Source organism: Coenobita brevimanus, chromosome 12 (assembly GCF_032717465.1).
Source record: "Coenobita brevimanus isolate Jiangsu-jjx chromosome 12, ASM3271746v2, whole genome shotgun sequence".
Lineage (NCBI taxonomy): Eukaryota > Metazoa > Arthropoda > Malacostraca > Decapoda > Coenobitidae > Coenobita > Coenobita brevimanus.
This window is the reverse complement of record NC_136965.1, coordinates 281,026-305,000: the sequence shown is the minus strand read 5'-3', so window position 1 is coordinate 305,000 and position 23,975 is coordinate 281,026. Positions and strand designations below refer to the sequence as shown.

Below are 23,975 nucleotides of genomic sequence, written 5' to 3'. Positions count from 1 at the left end.
TTTAGAGGAGTATTTTGTTTTCCTTTTTAACAGAAGCACCTGCTGAATCTCATCAACATCTTGGGTGCATTGACCTCAGAGTCTCAAGGTCACTTACCTCTCACTCTGTCTCTCCCACTATATGACTTTCTCATTCTTTCTCTTACCATGTGGCTCATGCTATCATTCTATCCCTTCCCTTGTGGCCCACTTTCTCAAACTGTACCTGTCTTTTTCAACAGAAGTACTTGCTAAATCTCATTGACACTCCTGGCCACGTTGATTTCAACTACGAAGTCTCAAGATCTCTTGCTGCTTGCCAAGGTGCTGTTCTCCTAGTTGATGCAAACCAGGGCATCCAAGCACAGACAGTGGCAAACTTCTACTTGGCATTTGCAAACAATCTTGCCATTATCCCAGTCCTTAACAAAATTGACCTGAAGACAGCTGATCCAGAAGCTGTCAAGGAACAGATGATGAACTTGTTTGAAATTGATCCAGATGAAGTATTGCAGGTAAGGTTTGGTGCCTGGTGGTCTAGTAGGGTGAGGTGCTCAGAGATTTAGATCAGAGGTGTATTTGGGATTTATAAATTCACATAACACTATTCAGTGCTGAACAACAGTTCACCCACACCCTAAATGTGCAGACAAAGTAACCTAGTTTCAAGCCCCTGTGCTTGTGTTGGGCCAAGACTTTGCACTTGCAAACAACCTTGCCATCACTTACATCCTTAAAAAATTTAACTTTAAGACAGCAGAGCAAGAAGCTGTTAAGGAGGAAATGTTGAACTTGTTTGAAATTGATTCAGATAAAATCTTGCAAATGGAGTCTTACAGTGGGTTAAGTGAGTCTAAGTGGGTGTACCGTATGTTTGGGGCTTTTAGGTAGTCACATAGTTACTTGCTGTCACAGCCATCACTACTACATTTCACAGGTATCAGCAAAGTTGGGAACTGGAGTTATTGAAGTTTTAGGTGCTGTAGTGCAGAGAGTACCATCACCTACTGACAGCTGTAGACCTGATGCTCCTCTACGTGTCCTGCTCTTTGACTCCTGGTTTGACAGATATAAGGTACTGGTTCTTACAGATTGCTGGTAAGTTTTTTATCATTGTCATCATTATCATCCCTGATGCCTTGCATCCTCCTGGGGATGCCTAAACAGGGGATGGCTGTGACAGAAACATCTCCAGGCTGCTTTACCCCACACACCTCTCTCACTCTTTCAAACACTCCTCATCCTCTTCTTTCTTTCTCTCAGCAGTATACTGCTTCACTGTCTCTCCTTCCAGATCACATAAGTTTTTCAACTTGGAGATTTATTTTTACAGCAAAGTAAGCCCTTGTCATAAGCCACCATTGTTAACGTCCTTTTATCTCATGATTTCATATTATGGTAAATGAGGCTACCCACCATCCACTCACTTGATGTAGTGGTGCCTTGAGGTGGCTCTACATTAGGTAACAAGCCAAATGGTTTCTTGTAACCCAGGAAACCATTTACTTTGTTGGGTGATGATGATGATGATAGTAAATGATAGGTAGTTCCTACAATGATGTATTTTTTTTAGGTTTATTCTTTTTGCTGGTGTGGCATACAGTAAATAGATAAACAGATGGTGATGGTGATAGATAACTAATTCCCGTCACCTCATATCAGTGCTGGAATGGGATACCTTATATGGCACTGATATAACTGTCAGCTCTGCTACCAGGTAGTACAAAAGGCTCTCAGTTCTCCTTATCCCCGAAAAGGAGGATGGTGGACTGCCAGAGAAGGGTAACTTTAGCCTCAAGTCTAGTGAGTTCACACTTGAGATAAGCTTAGGGTTGAAGCTACTGTTACTACTATTACCTTATATTTCAGGGTGTAGTGTGCTTAATACTGGTAGTGGATGGGAGTCTGAAGACAGGAGACTTTATCACCTCATCTCACTCCAGCAAAACATATGAAGTGAAGGACCTTGGAATTTTAACACCTCAGGAGACTCCAGTGCCTAAGTTGTAAGATATGAGTAGGCTGCAGTAAATTGGTATTTTGTCTTGTGTTACCTAATGTAACTGTATTGTACACATATAAAAATACAGCAGTTGTGATTATCAGAGATATGCAAGCAATATTCTTTATCTAATGTTACACCAAGCTGTCTAGTCCAGCAATATGGTAGCCTTCAATGTTCTGTCTGGAGTATATCTGTTAGTAGACTGATATTTACCCTGGCCCCAGGGGGGTTACTTCTATGATGGGAAGTGTGATAACAAGCTAGACAGCTATCCTCACAATGATCAATTTCAGGCAGGAATCATTCAGCACAAGGAAACAGAGTCCAAACTGAGACTGCAGCAGTTTTACAAGTCTTATTACACATTTCAGGTTTTTTATTTTCACAACAGTTTCCAGCAACTGTTGTGAGGTAATGACCTGGTTTTGGCACTTTGGTTCACCTTCCAGAAAACATCAGCTATACCGTGGCCAATCATGTACAGTATATATGGGGATTACTTAAGAGGAGGCGTAGCATCATGTGGTTGATTGATTTATTTTGTTTTTCATGCTGTTGATAGCATGTTTCTTAATCCAACTTCACTTCATCTTCAGCTGGGAAAAGGAGACGGGATGATGATGATGCTGTGTGTCGTAGATGAGAGGGTTAATATTTTTCAGACACACAGGACAAGTGGGCTACTTCACTGCCAACATCCGTGACACCAAGGATGCTCTCATTGGCGACACATTTCACCTGAAGGGGGCCAAGGTGGAGCCACTGCCTGGATTTAAACAAGCCAAGCCCATGGTAGGTTTATGATTCACTCACTCACTTTCTCTCACCCACATTCTCTTGCTCACTTACTCATTCTCCCACACATACTGCCTCACTGTAACTTTCTCTCACACACTTTCTCTCATGCTTGCTTTCTCTTTCATACTCAAATTTTCACTCACTTTCTCACTCACACAAATATATGCTAACTCTTTCGCTCACACTCAAACTCTTACTCTCTTACAAACTTATTCTCTTGGTGATTTTGGTGACACATTTCACCTCAAGGGAGCCAAGGTGGAACCCTTGCCCAGATTTAATCAGATGAACCCATTGTTGATGGTGTAGTGGTTAGAAAGCCCCAGTTGGGGGGATGGCCCCATAAAGCTTCGGCACCCAAGAGGTGACATGTAAGGGTGGATGACCAGTTTACTTCCCTTGATGGCTTTGCATATATCAGCTGTATATCCCTGTGTGCCTGTATGTCTCTGTCTGTCTGTGTGTGTGTCCATCCTCAGGTGTTTGCTGGTGTGTACCCAATGGACCAGGGAGAACATTCAGCACTCAGAGCAGCCATTGAACGCCTTTGTTTAAATGATGGAAGTGTTTCCGTCAGTATTGAGTCAAGGTTAGTGGATCTTGAGTCCAAAAATATTGCTCTTGTGTTCAACTCCATTTCATTTTAGTCATGTGAATGATATGCTGCCATTTGGTATGCTGCCATTTTGATGTATGAGTGGCAAGCCTATATGTGTTTGCTGCCCTCTGTTGGTGTGTGTGGAATACGGTATGCATTCTGTTGAAAAAAACTGTGTGACTTGAATGCATATATATTGGTCTGTCTGTGTATAACCATAACTGACTTTGTATAACATTGTATCTGTTCAGTATATGTTGTCAGCTGCTGTCTTGTTACCAGTCTGTAAGCTTGTTCAGTAAAGCAAGACAGTTCTCATTGTTTACCTAAGCCATTTTCAGTGTATAGTTTACCTCTACCATATCTGTATACTGGTAAATAGAATACAGTACCGGTATTTAATTTATTTTTCCTTCTCTATTCATTTTCTCTAAATAAATAAATTCATTCATTCATTCATCATGGCACCTGGTGGTTTAGTGGGTAATTAAATTGCTCCAGTCAGATTGAGCCTGTGTAGGTTTATATCCAAGGGATGGTTGGGGTTTATTGCTCACCTAATGCCACTCAGGGATGAGTGGGGCTGGTCACTCTCATCTTAAACATCAGGACCAACTTGCCTAGCCCTGGGCTCCTATGCTCCTTATGGGGCAACATAGGCTTGGATGATGGATGGATGGATGGATGGATGGATATAATAAACGCTCACATCATTCCCTCAACAGTTCAGCGCTGGGACAGGGTTGGAGGCTTGGGTTCCTAGGACTTCTACACATGGATGTTTTCAACCAGAGGCTTGAACAGGAACACGGAGCTCAGGTTGTTATTACGACACCATCTGTGCCTTATCTGGTAAGACCTGTGTTTCGTTTATTTATTTATTTATTTTGGATGTACAGTTAGGCAAGACACTCATTCAAACACCATTTAATCCCCTGGATTCATGGCTCCACCTCATTGATCAGATCATGCATAGATGGTTGGGTTGGGCCTTGGTCACCGGATGGCAGCTGTCCACGCTGCTCAATCTCTAGCAGCCTTTCTGTTCAATCATCAACAAAAAATTTCTCTTCCACAGGTAAAAGTGAAAGGTACACAAGCAATACAGCAGTACAGAGGAGAAGAAGTCTTAATAAACAACCCAGTGTTGTGGCCAAATCCATCACACATAGTCGACACAAGTGAACCCTTTGTTATGGGGACAATTATTACACCTGGTGAGTACTGTTTTGTAAGTAATAAGATTTTTTTGTTTTTTTTTGTTTAAAGATTGATAAGGCTAGGGAACTGACAAGGGATTGAGCTGGTTGGATGAATTTTGTAGAGTGGATGACAAGGGGTCCAGAGTATAGCAAGAACAGCTACAACAACAGCTGTGTCTGATGGGTAGTTAGAGAGCACATTTTTTTGTGGAAACATGTGCATGTGAGGTAAGGATTCCTAGGGATTGAATGGTTAGTAAATGAATATGTGGCATGTTGTTGAGGAGTCCTCCTACTATCAGATTTTTTTTTTCTTTTTCCTTGCTTTCTATCCCACCCCATCTGTGCATAGGATTAGAGGCAGGATGATGATGATGATGATGATGAAAGTGATATGATGATAAAGATGATGATGATGATGATGATTTTCTTTTTTCAGACACATACCTGGGTGCTGTGATAGGGCTGTGTCAAGAGAGACGAGGTGTGCAGCAAAATATAAGAAACCTGGACAACGTCAGAATAATCATGACATACAAACTCCCACTCAATGAAATAGTGATTGATTTCTTTGACACCCTGAAATCTCTCACATCTGGCTATGCTACTTTTGACTATGAAGATCTTGGTTATGAATCTTCTTTGCTTGTAAAGGTGTGTATATTTTATCTGTCCGTCTGTTATTATGTGGTGTTTGTCAGTCGGTTTGTCAATCATCTGTCTCTATCTTTCTGTCTGTCTCTCTGATTGTTTATGTATCATCCAGCACCTTAAAGCCATAGGTGGCCACAAATGAATCACCTCTGTGTCATCCTGTAATCTACCGTCTGGCTGACCTCTCTCCTGCGCACCTAAGTAGTGATCGCATTATTGTAAAGCGTGTTTAATACTAAAGAAGTGTTTATTGTTCTGTTATTACTTTAACCACCTAAAATTGCCATCTCTTTATCTTGAACTCTGAGCTGTAACAAGATTAACATATGAATATATATACATGAAGAAGTTCTGTGGAAAGGATGTAGAACTGTGGTATTGTCTTAGTCTGCCATTGAACCATGAGAAATAAGGTGCAAATGGAGAAAAATCTGGGCCAGGTTAAGGTAAAACAAGTGTATCATCATCATCATCATCATCATCATATCATCATATCATTATCATCATAATATTTTCATCATCATCATCATCATCATCATCATTAGGGCTCAGATAGTTAAGCATTTGTATATTTCATATGCAAATTGCATATTTTGCATGATTTTGACAATATTTGCATACCGGTATCTCCTAGATATTTTGCATATTATTGCATATTTACAGCAAATGCCTATTTGCATGGCATAAATAAAATACATTACCAGGTAATTTCTCAGCTGACAGTATAGATCACCAAATCATCCAAATCATACCTGCAACGTATCATATTAACTGAACTAAGTTAGTCAGATACTCTCTGGGAATGGTAACATTGACGAGACGCTAGAACCTCTAAATATGTCAGATATTCTATCACTGAAATATGCACCAATGGTCTCATGTCATGTAGAGCGAGTATTCTCTGAATACAAAACTATGTTGGTGGATAACAGACGCAGTTTTTACTTTGAGAACTTCCGCCACCATCTCATTATCAAATGTATCCACAGTTTGTAATGCTTGAAAACAAACACTTGTTTATTTGAAAATATTACTATTTGTTTTCCTTTTTCACATATACTGTATGTGGACTGCTTTTAAAATGTGTATTTACTGAATACAAAGTAATGCTGACTGATTATTAGCACATTTTTCACTTTTGAGAACTTAGCCATCATATCATTATTACATGTTATCACAGTTTATATTTTTGAAAATAGTCATAAGTTTTTGTTGTGTGGAATTATCACTGTGTAATTGATCTTTTATTTTATATGTAGATTGTCAGTAAAGTGAAACTGATTTTGTGAAATTATTGTTTCTGCCTTGCCTGCATATTTGATTTGTTGGGCAATATGGTTGGTGCATGTAATATATATACTACATATTTTTCACCTTTTTACTGCACATTTGCGTGCATATTTTGTGATTTTTTAGTGCATAACTATATGAGCCCTAATCATCATCATCTATCATCATCATCATCACCATCATCATCATCATCATCATCATCATCATCACCATCACCATCATCATCATCATCTTCATTATCATCATCATTTCTTTTCTGTATTAATTTTGCATACTTTTCTCTTCTCTGCAGCTTGACATTCTTCTAAATGGTCGTGCTGTGCCAGAACTCTCTACCATTGTCCACTCTTCCCAGGCAAGAAAAATTGGAAAGAGAATGTGTGAGAAACTTGAAAACACGCTACCGAGGCATCTTTTCCAGGCATGTTTCTGTGTATCTGTTTATCTGTCTCTTGCCAGACGCCTTGTTTCCATAAGGGGTGACCACAAATGTATTACCTTCATATCTCCCTGTCCTCTGGCATTTGGCAGCCTTCCTTCATATCACACCCTCATCTTTCTTATATCTTGACTGTATCTTATGCGTTGTGGCAATGGCTCAGTTTGCTGGTGTGTGTGTGGCAGTGGGAGTAGGATGTGAATAAATGATGCAGGAAGGACATTGATAACACTGATTGAGCTGTTCCAACACAAGAAATTGTCCAGTGAAAGAGGAATGTTATATATGCACCACTCTTTAATATTATACTAATATCAGACAGTCCTAATCACCTGAAATTGAGTCCTTAGGAGCTTGAGAATGTTTGTTATTTATTAGAGATGTTTAATTGTTGATATTTTCAGGTAGTCATACAGGCTGCCGTTGGAGGGAATATTTTGGCACGAAGCACCATCAGAGCTGTGAGGAAGGATGTCGTGGCAAAATGTGTGAGTTTACAATTACGGTAATTTTATGGTACTGAGAAGGTATGTTGTTGATTGTGTTGATGACACTGATGATGGTGGTGGTGATGATTGTGGTATTTTTCCACATACAAAGATGGTTAAGGAAGCTGAGGAACTGAAAAGGTATCATAGTAATTGGATAGAATACACACAAAAATATTAATACCCCATAATTTTTGTAAGTTTAACACTGTATCCCATCTTTTTTTAGTATGGAGTGATATGTCAAAAACTTACATTATATCACTAACACCTTCTTTATTTTTGCAGTATGGAGGTGATATAACAAGAAAGATGAAGTTGCTGAAGCGCCAAGCAGAAGGAAAGAAGAAAATGAAGATGTACGGCAACATTGAAGTTCCCAGAGAAGCATTTATTAATATATTAAAAAGATAATGTCTTCCACTGTTGGGCAATCCTCTCTCTCCAACATACCTCTCCATCCCATCCCTGCATCTGATGCTTAACCTTCCCCTCCCCCTCAGCCCCTTCCACTTCATTCACACGCTGTCATAGTCAGTCTCTCATTCTCTATCCTTTCTACATGGCCAAACCATCTCAAGGTGCTTCTAATGCTTTCCATCATATCCACATCAACACAATGAACCCATAATTGACAAGAAAGTAGCCCAATATCATATATTTCAAGTTACAATACTAAGTTCACTTTAACCTGACATAAATTACCATATCTCCATCTTCAGTGCTGACCTGTAACAAGAGGAATGTAGTCATAAAGAACTTCTGTGGAAAGGATGTTAAAGCCTATTCTTGCCTTATTCATCCCAGTACAGTATACATATATTGAGCCATAGGAAATAAAGTGTAAAAAGATGAAAAAGGGTTATTGTTGTTGTTGCTCCTGTACATAGGGCCAGTGTCATAGCCCATGACCCAGTGGGACAAAAAAGTTAAAAAAGAGTCTTTGCTGTTGCTTTACCCTGCTGTGTCTGGCCAAGCAGATTTATCAGCCACAAGCAACAACCATCCTCCTGTAGCAGACAACACCTCACCAGGGTTGGAAAAGGGTCCTTCCATGTGGTGAGGTACAGCGAAGAGTGAGGAGGCTCAGCCCCCTAGAGGGTGAACTGTGTGTAGGAGAAGTAGACTCAGCCTAGAATTTGATTGCTTGTAATTGTGTTTGAGTTCCCTGCCTAAGAGTGTTGTGCAAGGCCAGTTACCAGGCCTTGACCCCACATCACCCTCATGGTAGTACTTCCCAGGATGATGGTAACCATCCAATTATTAGCTTCTGGTGGGCTCATGGGTGCCATAGCTTGCCCAAGGGTGACCCAGGACTATGCAGGGCAGGAGTATCCATCTTCTCTGAGCAGGACACATGCTCCATTCTCATACTCATTATAATGGGTAAAGGCAAAGGCACTCAGTGGTGCATTTAGTTGCAGTGCAGCTTCCTAATTTAGCCACTGCCCTGGGGTACAAGACCACTAGCCTCTATCATCCAGGCTACCAATACCTCCCCTAAGCAGCCAACACACAAAGGGTGGATGAATGCCTGAGTCCAGGGGCATTGTAGCTACCCACACCAGGATATGAACCCTGGTTTGGGAAACTATCTGGCATCTCATGAACTGTATGTTCATTTTGAGAGAGAGAAAAAACTAGTCCTGAACACGCAGCTAGGAAAGGAATATTGAGATCGGCTGGTTGTGGAGAAAGGGAGAGAGACAAACAGCAAAGCTGGGTCAAGAAAGGTAAGATAAAGTCAGGCTCCTATTGACCACAAAAACGGTCATGATCCCCTCTACGGAAGGCGAATTGTGTGGCTGACAGTGGAGGAAGTGACAGACAGACAGGCAGATATAGTAAGGACGGGTCAAGAGCAAAGAAGAGCGATATTTTTACAGCCCTTAATGAAAAAAATCAACAGCAAAAGGCGAAATCTGGTTGGCTGTTTGTGGAGAGAGAGAGAGAGAGAGAGAGAAGTTAGGTCAAGAGCAGAGGTGAGATAGAGGCAGCTCCTATAGCCCATACAACATTTTAATAGAGAAAAGCAACGGGAGAAAGGCTAATTCTGATTGGCCGGGTCTAGAGAAATCGACCAATCAGAGGACGAGTGTATTTCTGGCCTTAGAGTTGCAATGGCCGACAACCTGAGCAAGAAGCCCAGAAAGGGCATACTCAAGAATTCTTCGAGTTTCGAGGGACACGAGAGGCAGAGAGAGTAAGTTTTGAGATGGGGGATATATGTAAGGTGATGGTGGCTTTGTATGTGATTAATTATTTGTGTTACTCTTGGGTACAAACCTTCAATCTGAACGTTGTCAAAACTTCCTTTACCACTCACGAACATTAAATGTCAAACTACCACCCAATAGCTTATCATTTCCCAGATAAACAGAGCGGCTGTCCCAATTTACCAAACCTGGAGGAAAATAGCGCAGATAGTGTGAATAAGTTGAGTTATTTTAAGGTACAAACAATGGCTCAGTACGGCAAAACTTCCTTCTCCTCACGAGCTGTAAATGTCAAACTATCACCTAGGCGATGGGAAGTTTCATACCAAGTAAATGAATTATCAGTATTTATCAAACCAGTAGGATAAATTGGTAGATAGGTGAAATATATAACGCCATTTTGCACAGCTCGAACATCAAAGGAAGGATAAATGGCAGAGTAATCAATTTAACTCCTCATATGTACATTCCCCTGTTCATTATGGTATTTATGTTAATTTATGATGTGGAATAAATTTGGGGAGTGGTATTAGCAGATGATAAGTAAATAATGGTAAAAATTCAGCCAATTCATGCATAACTCAAGTAAAAGTAGCAACCAGTTTTTCCAGCATAGAAATCAAGGTTACTCAGTAGTGACTCAGGAGCCATATATAGTTATTAAAATATTGGCACTTACAAACTATGAACTGGGAGTAAATTCTTCATAGTACCTGCTCATTTTTATGTTCAAAAACGTTATTCCTGAAGTGTGTGTGTGTGTGTGTGTGTGTGTGTGTGTTCTTACCTTACCCAGTTGTTCTTACCTAATTGTATCTTTACAGGAATGAGTCAAGCTCATACTGTCCCATGTCTTAAACCATTTTATTGTACCGTACATATCCTTGAATTTATGAATTTTTTGGCATACACTATTTCATTTGGTAGTGCATTCCACTGATCAGTTGCCCTATTTGGGAAACTATATTTCCCTACATCTGTATCACCTCTCTTTTTATGCCGTTTTTTGCAGTGTCCTCTTGCTGATTCATCCCCATAGGTTATGTAATCATTTATGTCTATTTTCTCCTTCCCTGATGTGCATTTATATAGCATAATCATGTCTCCTCTTTTCCTTCTCTCCATTAGTGTAGGTAGATTCAGATTTTCTAGTCTTGCTTCATAGCTTGGATCCCCTAAGCTTGGTACCCATCTTGTAGCAGTGCTTTGAACTTTTTCAATCTTATCTATACCGTATGTTTTTTGAGATGAGGACTCCAGACTACTGATGCATGCTCCAGGGTTGGTCTGATGAATATTGTTATTACTGTATCTTTCTTAGCATGTCTTCATTTATGTATGTGTGTGTGTGTGTGTGTGTGTGTGTGTGTGTGTGTGTGTGTGTGTGTGTGTGCACACATGCAAGAGAGAGAGAGAGAGAAATTTTGAAAATCTTTTCTACCACAAATGATACATAACTTGTGGTCATCTTCACCCAAACCCCATAAGGTTTGTAAATCACCTCAGACCAGCTTCTCCAACAGTCCTTCATCCTCCTGTTAAGGAATTGGAGAGTAGTTGAGGGATGCTTTTATAGCCGGTCAGTTTACCTGACCAGTTACCGGTTCATCATCGTCACCACATGAAAGCATCCCCCTCCAGCACCCCTCTCATTTATTGAAACCTTTAAGTGTCTTTATTAGAGCATGGTAAGTATATGAGAGAGTGGGGGTGTAAGCTGGGGGAAGGGCAGCAAAATGACAGGGAACAGGGAAACATGGAGGTGATTTGTTTGTGGCCACCCCTTATGGGATTAAGGTATCTGGCTATAGATAGGTACAGTAGTTAAGTCTTTGAAATATAATGTACTCCATGTGTGCAGGAAAGGAACAAAATGGGACGAAATGAACATCCTGGCAACACTGCATCCCAAAGACAAGGATTACGGACACATGAAGATTGAGGAACCCAAGACCCCATATGCAAAGTACCACGAAGGGGAATCGGACGACGAACACGACGGATTGGATGCAGACCTGCTGGCTAAAAAGTATGTGGGGTTTTATAGTACTGTACAGTTCAGTGCTGTGAAATGGCCATGATGATTTTAGTGGGCAATTAAGGCACTCCAGTCGGATTGAGCCTGGGCAGGTTTATATCCAAGGTGTAGTTGGGGTTTATTGCTCATGTAATGCCACTCAGGAATGAGTGAGGCTGGTCACTCTCATCTTAAGTGTCAGGACTAACTTGCCTAGCCCCGGGTTCCTACACTCCTCATGGGGCAACACAGGATTAGATGATGATGATGATGGAATCATGTAAAAAATTGTCTACCTTACAGTTAGTATTAAATACAGAAAAGTACTTTGTATTATTATTATTATTATTTTTTTACCTGTCCTGACAAATATTAATTGTCTTCAAATGTGAATTATGTGAGGACAGGTGATATCAACAAGCCCTTGTTAGATGGAGAAGCCATCTAGAATATTGAGGTTTTTGGAAGTTGGATTTTGGGATTTGAGAGTTTTTGTTGTATGAAAGGTGATGCTTGAAGGCATCATTACACTACAGTAAACTGGTACTTAAAGACCTTGGGATATGGGACTGAATAGGGAGGTTGCCAGAGATCAAGCAGTGTTGAGAGCCTCCATCAGGTGACCAAGACCAACACATGCAAGTATGTTGGAGCATTTATATTAGATACAGTAGGGGCTTGCATGATGAGGGACTGTGAGTGTGTTCCATTGACTTAGGCAGACTTTTAATTAGTTTCTCCATCTATCGGGATTATTCATGCTCTCTGGACTCTACCATATCCTGTCCTTAGTTGGGAAAGAGGTCTGGATGATGATGGTGCATTGTGTTTTGTTCATTATTCATTTGCTTCATCTCTTTCAGGATTCAGTTGGGTGGAAATGAGCTACCAAAGGCTTTAATTGAACCAGAAGTTGAAGAAGAGAGTGAAGAGGAGGACATTTCCCCGGAAGAGAAAGGTACAGTCGTTAAGAATTGTCCTTGAGGTCAGAGGTAATGTCATGATCTTTATACAATGGTAGATCAGGCAAAGTTATATTCTTGATTTTTGTCTTTTTCATTTCACTTTTTTATGAAGACTGTGTTGTATAAGAGTGATGTCACACTCCCCGTAGTCGTAAAAGTGTAAATGAGTACAGTACTGTATCACCCGCTAGTGAATTCTTTGGGAAGAGCTGGCACTTTTGAGCAACAAAATATTTGATTACTATGATTCATTATTACAGTATTATTAAGTTGATGGGTGGTAAGGAGTACCTAAGTGCATAATGATGATGACAATGATGATGATGATGAACATGCAACAAATAGAGAGGGGAGTGAGTATTTGTCTGATTTGGTACTGCTTGAATATTCATATTAGTAATACAGGTAGTAGTATTAGCCTCAGGCTCATCTGCAATGTGAACCCTGTGGACTGCAGGTTAAATTAATCCTTCTCCTGCAGTCTTCTCTCCTTTCAGGAAATAGGGAAGGTTTTGAGTGACATACATATAACCTGGCAATAGAGTTTCCTGGTTATTTTAGTGCCACCTCATGAAGGCACCCCTCTCCAGCACCATTCTGAAGATCTTAACCCTTGCACTACCATGATGTTATTTTTATTGTTCTTGCTGGTAGTGACAGTGATGCTAATATGTTTTTGTTTTTCAGAAAAGAGAAAAATTTTTGAGATGAAACGAAAGCAGCACTATAATGAATTCTATGCTGTGAAATTGGCGCGAAAGCTGATGGCGAATGACGATGATGATGATGAAGATGAAGATGAAGACGAAGAGAAGAAGGAGGAGGAAGGCTCGACAGAAGACAAAACCATGGAAGACATCACTGAGGAAGACACAGAAGTTTTGCCAACCCTAAGCGAAGAAATGGCCTTAGGGGAGGAGCACACGTCAGGGGATTGAGTCGGCAGGCTCAGCATAATAAGTTAGATTTTCACGATTTTCACTTGTGGAGAAGCAAAATGAACAGCTTATGTGTTGCTTGAAGGTAGGTGATGCACTTTTTAGTTTATTTTAAAAGCCTCACAAGGTGTTGGGGTTTAATACAGTTTTTTCACGTTTGGTGAAGCGAATCACTGCTTACATATTGTTTAAATCTGGGTAGTGTCTTTTTTGGTTTATTTTTATGTATTTTTTATTATTATTGTTATTTTTATTAATTAATTTAATCATTATTATTATTATCTTTTTTGCAGTTTCCTGAAGATTTTTGTACAGGAAAAAAAAAAGATGGTATTTCTTATTTTTCACATTATTAGAAGGAAAATGAATATCTTGCCTGTTGTTTGAACCCAGGTGATGTACTCTTTAGCTGATATTTGCCACTGCCTGAAAATTATATTGAAAAATCTCATATAGCCGGTTTCAGGCATTTTTAAATTATCTTGTTTGGAGAAGTGAAATAACTATCGTGTTTGAGGAAGCAGTATAAACGGCTTTCACATTGTTTCAGCCCTAGTGGTCTCCTTTTATTTGTTTATTTTTTGTAGTTGCTGAATGATTATATTAAAGCATTTCTCTTACAGAAAACCTTTCATATTGATGGGGTTTGTTGTGGTAATTTTCTCATATGGAGAAGCAAAATACAGTGATTCCTTGGTTATTGCACATAATTCGTACCGAACATGGTGTGTGATTATGGAATTACACGGTAATGAATACACGATACCTGTGGGATTTATCCTACTTGGTACCAGCCACCCAAGAGCACACCCAAATTTTCCTGTTCACATCAATGTAGACCCAGTAAATGCATATACAGTATATGGTACATACTGTTATGGTAAGAAATGCAACATAGGTATGGTTAGGTTAATAGAAAGTGATGAAGAGGGTACAATAAGGAAGAAACACATATCATAGAGGGACCTGAGATGGGCCTTATGGTTCCAGAGCTAGGGGGTGGAGAGTGGACTCCAGCACTTGGAATAAACTCCTTTAGTAGGGCCTCATCTTAGAATCCCACGAAGCCAGCAGAAACCAGCTTAGGCACACGTAGCAATGTTTTTTAGCCAGAAAATGGGACATAATGGCAGGAATTCAGATTTCATCTTGCAGTGGTAATGAAAACAGGAGTAAGCAAGTGTACCATAACCAAGGGATTATTGTAAATGGCTTACATGCTCTTTGAACCCAGATGGTGTCCATTTTTTATTTATTTTTGCTGTTCTTATAACTCTTATAAAAAAAAACTTGTATTAGAGTTTTCCTGTTTGTAGAAGCAATATAAACTGCTTGTACAGCCTGGTTATACAAATGCTCTTCATCTACTTCCCTATCCCCCACAAGGACTGCAGGAGGGGGGGCACTTCAGCCAGCAGTCCTTTGGGTTCACATTTACTAAGAATAAACTAAAAAGGATCATCACAGGGATTGGAAAGTGATTAAAATATTTGCTCTGGGTGTAGCTCCTGGTTTTTATAATTCTTTTTTTTTCTTCTTTTCTTCATTGCTTGTTTCCATGTAATTTTTTTTTTTTTTTTGTTCCCATGTAAAGTGTGAAAATTGTTGTATTTTTTTTTTTTCATTCTGTTGCTTGAAAAATGAGTCTGATCATATTTTTTTCTCTTTATGAGATGTTTCCATTAAAAAAAACAATTGTGATAGTTCTTTTTCCCATGCTATAACATTTTTCCTTTTAAAATGCAAGTCTGATTTAAAAAAAATAATGTGTGATTTTTTTTTGTGTGTGTGTAACAGTTTCCTTTAAGGTTACATTTGGTCATTTTATTTTTTTCAGATGATAACATGTTTTCCTGGTGTGATATTGTTACTTTTTGTTATTATTATTATTATTATTATTATTATTAGTATTATTTTTATTATTATCATCATTATTATTATATATTATTATTATTATTATTTTATTGCCAGACAATATTGCTGTGCTGCAGAAGGCTCTCTTGAAGGGGATATCATTGGCCAGGGGTGATATGGGATTAACTGAGACTTTTTATTCATTAGGTGATCTTATTTTGATTGAGAGTAGCCCAAGGGAGGGAGGAAAATTGGGAGTCTGGATGATGATGATGATGATGATGATGACCTAAGGCAGTCAGGTTAATCAAATCATCTGGAGGGTACCAAGAATGAACTGTAATTAGAGTACAGTATATTTGATTTGTGGCAGCTACAAGACAGTTTAATTTTGATGAAGGTGGTGATGATGATGATGGTGGTGGTGGTAGTCATGGTGATGGTGGTGATTATGATGATGATGATGATGATGATGATGATGATAATGATGATGATAATGGAAGAACCTCAACCAGTCACATAAATCAGAATGATCTCCATAGCATTGCAAGAGGCAGACAGAAAACGACTTGGGATGAGGTCATAGAGTGTGACCGTACAGTAAGGGACTGAATGAGAAGCTGCTAGGATTGTGCAGCATGGAGAGCCACCAGTAGGCTACCAAGGCCAACACCTCCAAACATGTTGGAGCCTTATAAACAAAATGAAACATGCAGAAGATTTTTATTCAGTGTTGTAACTAATAATTGATAATCTCATATTGTATAAAATTGTAGAGTAAGTCCTTATTTTAATTTAGGGTTGTCAAAAATCACATCTTAGGGTCACAAAGTTTAGTACTGTACAGTAATTCCTGGTTTAGGTGGTGGAGAGGGGCAGTGTATGTGGTGGCATAAATGTAACCAGCAGCTCAATGGCCTGGTTATACACGCCCCACAGCTACTTGCCTGTCTCCCACAAGAAGGATGTGTGTAAAGAGATGTGTGACATAAGCCTGCATTCCACCAGGATCACATTTTATATTTGCCTGGCCCACAGAAGCACTCCTCATTTAAGTTGCTGTGTTTGAATTGTTTCTTTTGCTGTGTTGTTTAAAACTATTTCCATTGTTCCCATTATCTATTTATCTATCCATCTGTTGGATTATTATTAGTATTAGTATTATTTTTTTCCTGTGACATACAAGAGGATATGAAGGTGTATTGTGTAGATGAACACCACCTTCTATTATCCACTTAAATTAAGGTTTTGAGGAATTTACTTTTTTTTCAGAAAGTTGCTGTTACATTGATATAAGGTTGTTTTGAATTGATAAGCAAGAGTCTTTTGTGTCTTGAGCCCCTCAGTCATGAACCAGAAGCAAGTCTGTTTTTAGTTTGCCTCACCTTTATTTTACAAACGCACATGCTAGATTGAACACTGAATTTGGCCAATGTTCTTGTTGATTGGCAAGGTAATTGTAGTTAAGTAAAGTGTTTATCAGTGGCATGTACTGTCCCAAGCAGAATAAATTGTACAGGACATATCTGGGTTCAGTGGGTTAATTCAGCACCAAGGTACTCTGTTGACCTGAGTAAAATGAGTATTACCAAGAACAAATGTACACTGTAAATAGCTGTCACATTATTACTAAAAGGGTGCATGAGGCCTGTATTGTAGCTGGCATAGGAGGCTTTGTTACACATCTTCTTTACCAACTTTTAATGCAAGTATGTGAGTGAGGGGGAGGGGGGTTGGGAGCATTAGACCGAGGATGAGACAGAGGGATGGAGTGGAGAGGTATTTGAGTTGGGGGGAGGGCAGCGAAATTGTAGGGGACAGGTCAACATGGAGGTGATTTGTTTGTGTCCACCCCTTATGGGATGAAGCCACGTTGCTTTAGACAGATAGATATATAGAAAGACCTGTTAGCATTCTCGTCTGTGTTATCTGTATCATTTAAACATGGACATAAGAAGCATCTGGTGGTGTAGTGGTTACAATGCCCCCATCAGAATGAGTCTAGCATAGGTTCAGGGTCAGAGGGGTGGAAGGTGTAGTCAGTCATGCAATGCCACCAAGGGAAATAGGCTGGTCATCTGCCCTTAATATTACAGGTCCCTACACAGTGACAAGGATAACATGGGATTATTATTAAACGTACAAGAAGATATGAAGGTGTATAGTATAGCATAAGTAGCCAAGGAAGAGGTGTCCAGAAGAAATCCCAAAGCCACTTAGGATACAAGCCTGTGTGTGAAGGTTGTGGTGTAAGGTATAAGTTATAATGCCCACCACAATGTACACTGTAGTAACTTTGTATTGTTACAGACATTACTATAAGGGAGATTATATTCACCCATAAGGTCATCAGTAACTCTACGTTCATAATGGTTGGGACTTGGACCTCTTGTTGATATAGCATTTTGTATTTAGAACTCCTTCATGTATCATATCCTAGAGTTATGCCCTTTGCTCCTAGGACACTACCTTGTATGCACGCAAATCATCATCAGCAACTCTAGCTTCGTAATAGTTCACATTTGGACCCAAACTAATTTAGCATTTTTTACTTAGAATTCCCTCTTGTTAAGGTTGAGATTTTGACCCACATTGGTATCGCATTTTGTACTTAGAATTCCATCACCAGTCTTTTCCAAAATTTGGCCCTTTCCTCCCGGGACACCCTGTATCCACACGTGTTCCACATCAACAGTAAACCCTCATCTTTTGCTGGGGTTATATTACCGAGACACCCGTAGAAGTTTATTTCTACAAAGTAATGAAACCCTTTAAAGGGGATTCTGTCAGTCTTAATGTTGCTGCTTAACTCCAGTCTGTTTGGCAGAGCAGATCCACTAACCAAAATATGCATATGCTTCAGTGGGGCCATCCTACAGGTACAGTACAGTACATCATGTAGGGAACCGTTGCCCTCTTGTGGTAGAAAGTGTCTCGCTGGGGTCGGGCTGGAGTCCTTTCCCATGGTGAGGTGATGAGAAACAGAAACAGGAGGTAGTTTGGCCCCCAGGTAGATGTCGGTTGCTTCACACCACTCCACCCATTTTTAGCCTCCTCATCAGTGCCACCACCATAATTTAACCATGTAATGACCCAAGTACCCTTCATAGTGTCCCCAAGTATCACCAAATATCAGAATCTGCTTGGTTAAGGTGTATTTTGAGATGATTTAGAAACAGATTTTGTGAAATTATTCCAGATTACATCTTAAGTGTGTTTTGTGATGAAATTTGCCTACAGAAAAATGGAACCAGAAAAGTTGAGTACTGCAAAAGATGAGAGCTTACTGTATTGTGTAACAGAAACTACATGACGAGAGGGAAGTGGTTAATATCAGGTGTTGGACTGGCGTTCAAAATTGTACATGCTTTCATAATTGCTAATAATACATATGGACAGTACTGGTGATACATGGAAGCAGTATTTATTGCTGGTAATACATTTGTACACTACTTATTACTGCTATTGTATATGTGTGACTGTTTTTTAAAGTTGTACACACATGATTTCTGGTAATACATATAGTACATCCCCCTAGTGTGCACCTATATGTTCAGCAGTTGTGCTTGCGTACTAGGAATACATGAACTAATGGGAAAATTAACATGTGGGCTGCACTCCCCTGTACCAGTGACCTTTTTGACATGTTGGAGGGAAAATAAGACATATACAGTATGGTACTAAGATATAACTGAAATAACAAGAATATGGCTGCTCACCTTAATCAGTGAAGTCAACAGGCTTGATGGATGTAAGAAGGGGTTCCGAGGCAGGGTGAGGCATTTAGTGTGCACCCCCTGCACCACCCACTGCACCACCCGATGCACCGCCAGCCGCACCACCCGCCTCACCAACCTCCTTATTGACACTTTCACGAGCCAACTCACTCACTTCCTCCATGAATCCCTCAGAGTCTATTGATGACACCACTGACATCACCTCATCCTCTACTTCCTCCCCAGGAATCGGCTCTGCAGAAGAAGGCACTGCGTCCTCGGGTTCCTGAATTTGTGGTGGCCGCTGAATGTAACGGGTGATGAGGGTTTGTTTCCTCCTGTTAATTTCTTGATGGTGCTTCTCTGTGTAGTAGTGGAAGGTTCTGTCTAGTGAACTCAGAACCTCTTCCATTCGTTGCTGGCACAGTTCCCTACTCTCAAATTCCTCCTTGAACCTATTCAGGGCACACAGGATTCGACTAATCCTAGGCATAGGCAAATCTCTCTCCATCACTTCCGCTGCCTGCTCTCAAGGTTCGCATCAGAAAACATCGGTTTGGGGCAGTTTTTCCCTGCTGCCTCACGTCGTGTGGGTGTGACTCGTGTACTCTGGTTAGGAAAATATTAAAAACAGGTCCTCGCGCACTAGGGGTTTCGTGTGCCAGGGGGATGTACTGTATCTATACTTGTACAATATTGGTATTTCATAACCAGCACTTATCCCTGATATTACATATGTACAGGGCTGGTATATCAGATGGTACATGGCATATTTCTGGTATTAAATATGTACAGTTCATACTTCTGCTGTGTATTTGTGACTGAATACTAGAGTGCCAAGATTGTGTGAAATTTAGCACCATTTCCAAAGTGGCTAAATTGATTCCCATACTCCTTTTCCTTAGCAATTCATTCTGCACATTGCATCTCAGTGTCTGGTAATGTAGTGGTTGGAATGAACATGTGGAGAGAATGGAGGATGATAGTTGGGTGTGGAGAGTGAGAGGTGTGAACGTTGAGGGTAGGGTTGCGAGAAGCAGACTGTAGACCTGGGACGAAGTCATAGAGTGTGACCACAGGGATAAAAGACTTAAGAGAGAGGATGCAAGAGATCATGCAGTGTGGAGAGTTGTCATTCGGTGACCAAGACTGACGCATGCAAACATGGTGGAGCCTTTATAAATGAAACTAAACAAAAGAGTGATGCCCTTGCTTAGATTTCATTCCCAGGAGGCAGATGGAGGGTTTTTCAATCATGTAATGTCGCCAAGGGATGAAGGCTGATCATCTACCATTAAATGTACAGGATTTAGTGGGAAAGAGAGAGATGATGATGCTAATGAAATGGATATGAAATTTTGAAACAGCCTCATTTAGTAATGAGAAATATTTGTAAATCGTCAGGCTGTCATCAGAATTAGTTTTCATTTACTGGTCAATACAGTACAGAAGTATTGTCCCCCCCCCCTTTTTTTTTTTTTTTTCTTAAATTTTCACACTGCAACAGCTTCAAGTGCCGGTCACCAGGTACACCCACACATGACAGATCAGTTTCTTTCACATTTATGCTTTACTTTGCTTCATTGAAATATGTTTAATTATGTGAAAGAAGCAACATTGATGCTTCTGTATTTTGAAAGTGTTTGTTATTTTATTCATTTTTTGTAACGAAGAAGTTTTCCAATAAAAGGGGAATACGAATATCCTGATTATGACTGATGTAAAAGATTGTGGATTAAATTAACACAGTGTGGTCATGTGGTAGGTGGTTGTGCTTACCATCCACTCACTCGATGTAGTGCTGCTCTCAGGTGTCTTCCCTTTCCTCTCCTCCGTCCTTCTTTCCTTCCATCTTCTTCTGTCTTTCTTTCCTTCATTCCTGCCTCCTCCTTCTGCCTCTGGGTGACTTTATGCTCCATCCTCTGTCTTTCTTTCTTCCTTCTGCCTGTGGGTGACTCTACACTGAGTGACAAGCCAAATGGTTTCCTGTACACCAAGAAACCATTTACTACGCTGGGTGGTAACCGTATAACCAAATTTTAGCGCCTGGTGGTTTAGTGGGTAATTACGGTGCCCTATCGGATTGAGCCGGTGTAGGTTTATATCCAAGGGGTGGTTGGGGTTTATTGCTCACGTAATGCCACTCAGGGATGAGTGAGGCGGGTCATTCATCTTAAATGTCAGGACCAACTTGCCTAGCCCTGGGCTTCTATGCTTCTCATGGGGCAACATAGGATTGGATGATGGATGGATGGATGATAGTGGTGGTGGTTTGGTTGGTCATGTTGTGGTGGTGTGGATGGTCATGTTGTGGTGGTTTATAAGATCATGTGGTGGTGGTGCCTGTTACCATGTGGTGAGGTGTGGATGATGATGATAACATACAAGAGGATACTGATGTGTGATATGTAAAATAATTCAGCAAAGAAGAGGTGTTGTGTGGTGAAGTGTGGATGATGATGATGACATACAAGAGGATACTGACGTGTAATATGTAAAATAAGTCAGTAAAGAAGAGGCGTTGGGGAATATCATCTCTCCCTTAGTGCTGTATTTAGCATCTTACACCTGAACATTCAGTTGTACACCACTTGTATTGCTTTGATATTGACATAGTTGACATTACAGTAATAGCACACGAGAGTGCTGGTGCTGGAGAGAGTTGCCTTCATGTGGTGGCATGGATATAACTGTGCTGCTCCACTGCCTGGTTATATAAATATCCCTCATATATCTCGCCATTCCACAGTAGGATAGTGGACTGCAGGAGGAGGGTATCATCTGCCTGCAGTCCACTGGGCTCATATTCAGTTAACCTTGGGTTTACAATGGCTACTTCAACCAGATACTGAAGTGTAATGTGCAGAATAAATTAGTAAGGAAGGGATGCTAAGAAGCCTCTTATGCCACTAAGAATGCTAGGATAAAAGGGGTTAATTTCAGTACAGTATATGTTTACCGTTGTATATTTGTCTTGTTTGTCACCCAAAGATGGTTATTATTATTATTATTATTATGCAAATCAAAATAAGAATGATAAGATTATATGTATGATAAAATCCATAGAGAATTTCCTGTATGATAGAAAGGAAAAGAATTGTATGATAAAAATAAAGCTTACCTTTAAAAGATAACATGATTTACATGTATGATAAAGATGAAAAGATTTCTGTGTATGATAAAAATAATAAGATTTACTTGTATGATAGAAACCCTGAGACTACTTGTATGATACAATAAACTAATAATTTTGTAATAACAAGTATTTATCATACTCACTTTTTGTTTTTCTGGGAGATAAAAAATTCTATGCTATGTTCATTTTCACTTGGCCAAAATTGCTGTCCTCCATCTTGAATTCTGAGTTGTATGAAGAGAGTACCAGTGTTGTTGGATTGTTTTCATCTAACTGAACTAAGCCAGTCCACAACTTTAGTACTAAGTAATGGTTTTATGATATCCAGTGAGTCTTCTTGATTACTAGTCATATTTATCCCCCAGTCTGAATACACTTGGCCATCAACTGAACTGAAAGGGGTTACAGATCTAGATGAAAACAGTACAGTATAGATGATGGTGCCAGTCACAAGGAAGTGCAATGGAAAGGATGTAGAAAGTATTATCCTGTCACTGAGCTACAGGGAATGAGCTGTGAAAGGACAAAAATCATGCAAAGTTAAGATGGACACACTACAGTCTTGTACAGTATAATATTTTCCACCTATTATTACATGCTAGGCATCAAGGCAGACTGTATGCTTATCGCATCATTTCCTTTATTTTGTACTTATCCATAGTGTTACTTGTGTTAGGAAAAAGATGATAATGAGGAGGAGGACGAAGAGGAAAAAGATGATGATGGTGATGATAATGACTGTATGGCCAAGAAAAAGTTGATGATGATAATTTTTGGTAGGAGCCAGGAAAATGAGGTGGGATGATGATTTCTGAAAAGTTTTGGAGACTTAACCCTCCATTCACTTACTAGATATAGTACTTCCTTCAGGTAACTCTACACTGAGTGATTTTTTATATTTTTTTATTTATTTATTTTTTTTATGCCTGGTGGTCTAGTGGGTTAAGATGCTTGAACTGGATGGACTTCATAAGGGTTTGCATCTGAGGAATGCTTGGGGTTTAGTGTGCACATAATGCTACTCAGGGAAGAGTGAGGCTGGTCACCTTCACCAAAATTGTTGGGACTGAGTAGTGTAGCCCTGTGCTTCTGTTGAGGCAAAGTAGATTGGATGATGGATAGATATATAGACACATAGATAACTTAGTGAATATGATAGATAGATGTAGTCGATAGAATGTTTAGTGGATGATGGTGATAGGTAGATATATAGAATGCATAATGAATGATTGTACAGTATGGTTACATTCTTGATAGCTCTCCCTCATTCATACTTTCTTTCCTTTCCTACCTGATCCCATCCATAGGTGGGGAAAAAGGTTATAATGATGATGATGACAATTGTTGATAGCCCATCCTTGTTTTTAAGTGGGAATTAGGGGGTGGATGATGATGATACTTATATTCCAACCCTATTTATAAATGTGAGTTAGATGACAGTGATGACTGTGAGAATGATTAACAGTGTATGATGTCAGTTAGTATTTTATGTACAGTAAGAACTGGGGTTAGGATGATGATGAACAGTATATGATTAGTACATAATATGCAATAAACTATCACCTTTACAATTCTCACCCTTCACCAACATATTGCTGTGCTGTGGCAATAGGTTAGTGGTTTATATTTGGAGATGTGAGGAACATTCTTTAAATTTTGACATGTCTGATTGATTTTCTC

The 23,975-nt window shown here is 39.7% G+C and overlaps 2 protein-coding genes across 2 annotated transcripts in view; both read left to right on the top strand.

Annotated features, from left to right (window-relative positions):
* The window catches only part of waw (Translation factor waclaw), a 13,831-nt gene extending 5,519 nt beyond the window's left edge, over positions 1-8,312 (top strand). The window contains exons 4-14 of the mRNA XM_080282237.1: positions 222-494; positions 917-1,054; positions 1,849-1,985; positions 2,647-2,776; positions 3,262-3,371; positions 4,106-4,232; positions 4,459-4,597; positions 5,022-5,236; positions 6,819-6,951; positions 7,374-7,453; positions 7,742-8,312. Of these exons, the coding sequence (XP_080138363.1) occupies positions 222-494; positions 917-1,054; positions 1,849-1,985; positions 2,647-2,776; positions 3,262-3,371; positions 4,106-4,232; positions 4,459-4,597; positions 5,022-5,236; positions 6,819-6,951; positions 7,374-7,453; positions 7,742-7,867 (1,608 nt within the window). The 3' untranslated portion in view covers positions 7,868-8,312. The remainder of the gene's footprint in view (positions 1-221; positions 495-916; positions 1,055-1,848; positions 1,986-2,646; positions 2,777-3,261; positions 3,372-4,105; positions 4,233-4,458; positions 4,598-5,021; positions 5,237-6,818; positions 6,952-7,373; positions 7,454-7,741) is intronic.
* Positions 8,313-9,573: 1,261 nt separating this feature from the next.
* LOC145413060 (protein phosphatase inhibitor 2-like) lies at positions 9,574-13,793 on the top strand. The gene is made up of 4 exons (XM_080282837.1): positions 9,574-9,656; positions 11,531-11,698; positions 12,550-12,644; positions 13,339-13,793. The coding sequence occupies exons 1-4, from the start codon at positions 9,574-9,576 to the stop codon at positions 13,587-13,589; spliced, it is 597 nt and encodes a 198-aa protein (XP_080138963.1). The 3' UTR covers positions 13,590-13,793.
* Positions 13,794-23,975: the final 10,182 nt, after the last annotated feature.

Bases quoted from the DNA above. Each gene is read 5' to 3' on its own strand.
- LOC145413060 (XM_080282837.1), top strand. From the start codon at position 9,574: ATGGCCGACAACCTGAGCAAGAAGCCCAGAAAGGGCATACTCAAGAAT. The intron at 11,699-12,549 runs GTATGTGGGGTT...CATCTCTTTCAG, and splicing joins GCAGACCTGCTGGCTAAAAA to GATTCAGTTGGGTGGAAATG. The intron at 12,645-13,338 runs GTACAGTCGTTA...TTTGTTTTTCAG, and splicing joins CATTTCCCCGGAAGAGAAAG to AAAAGAGAAAAATTTTTGAG.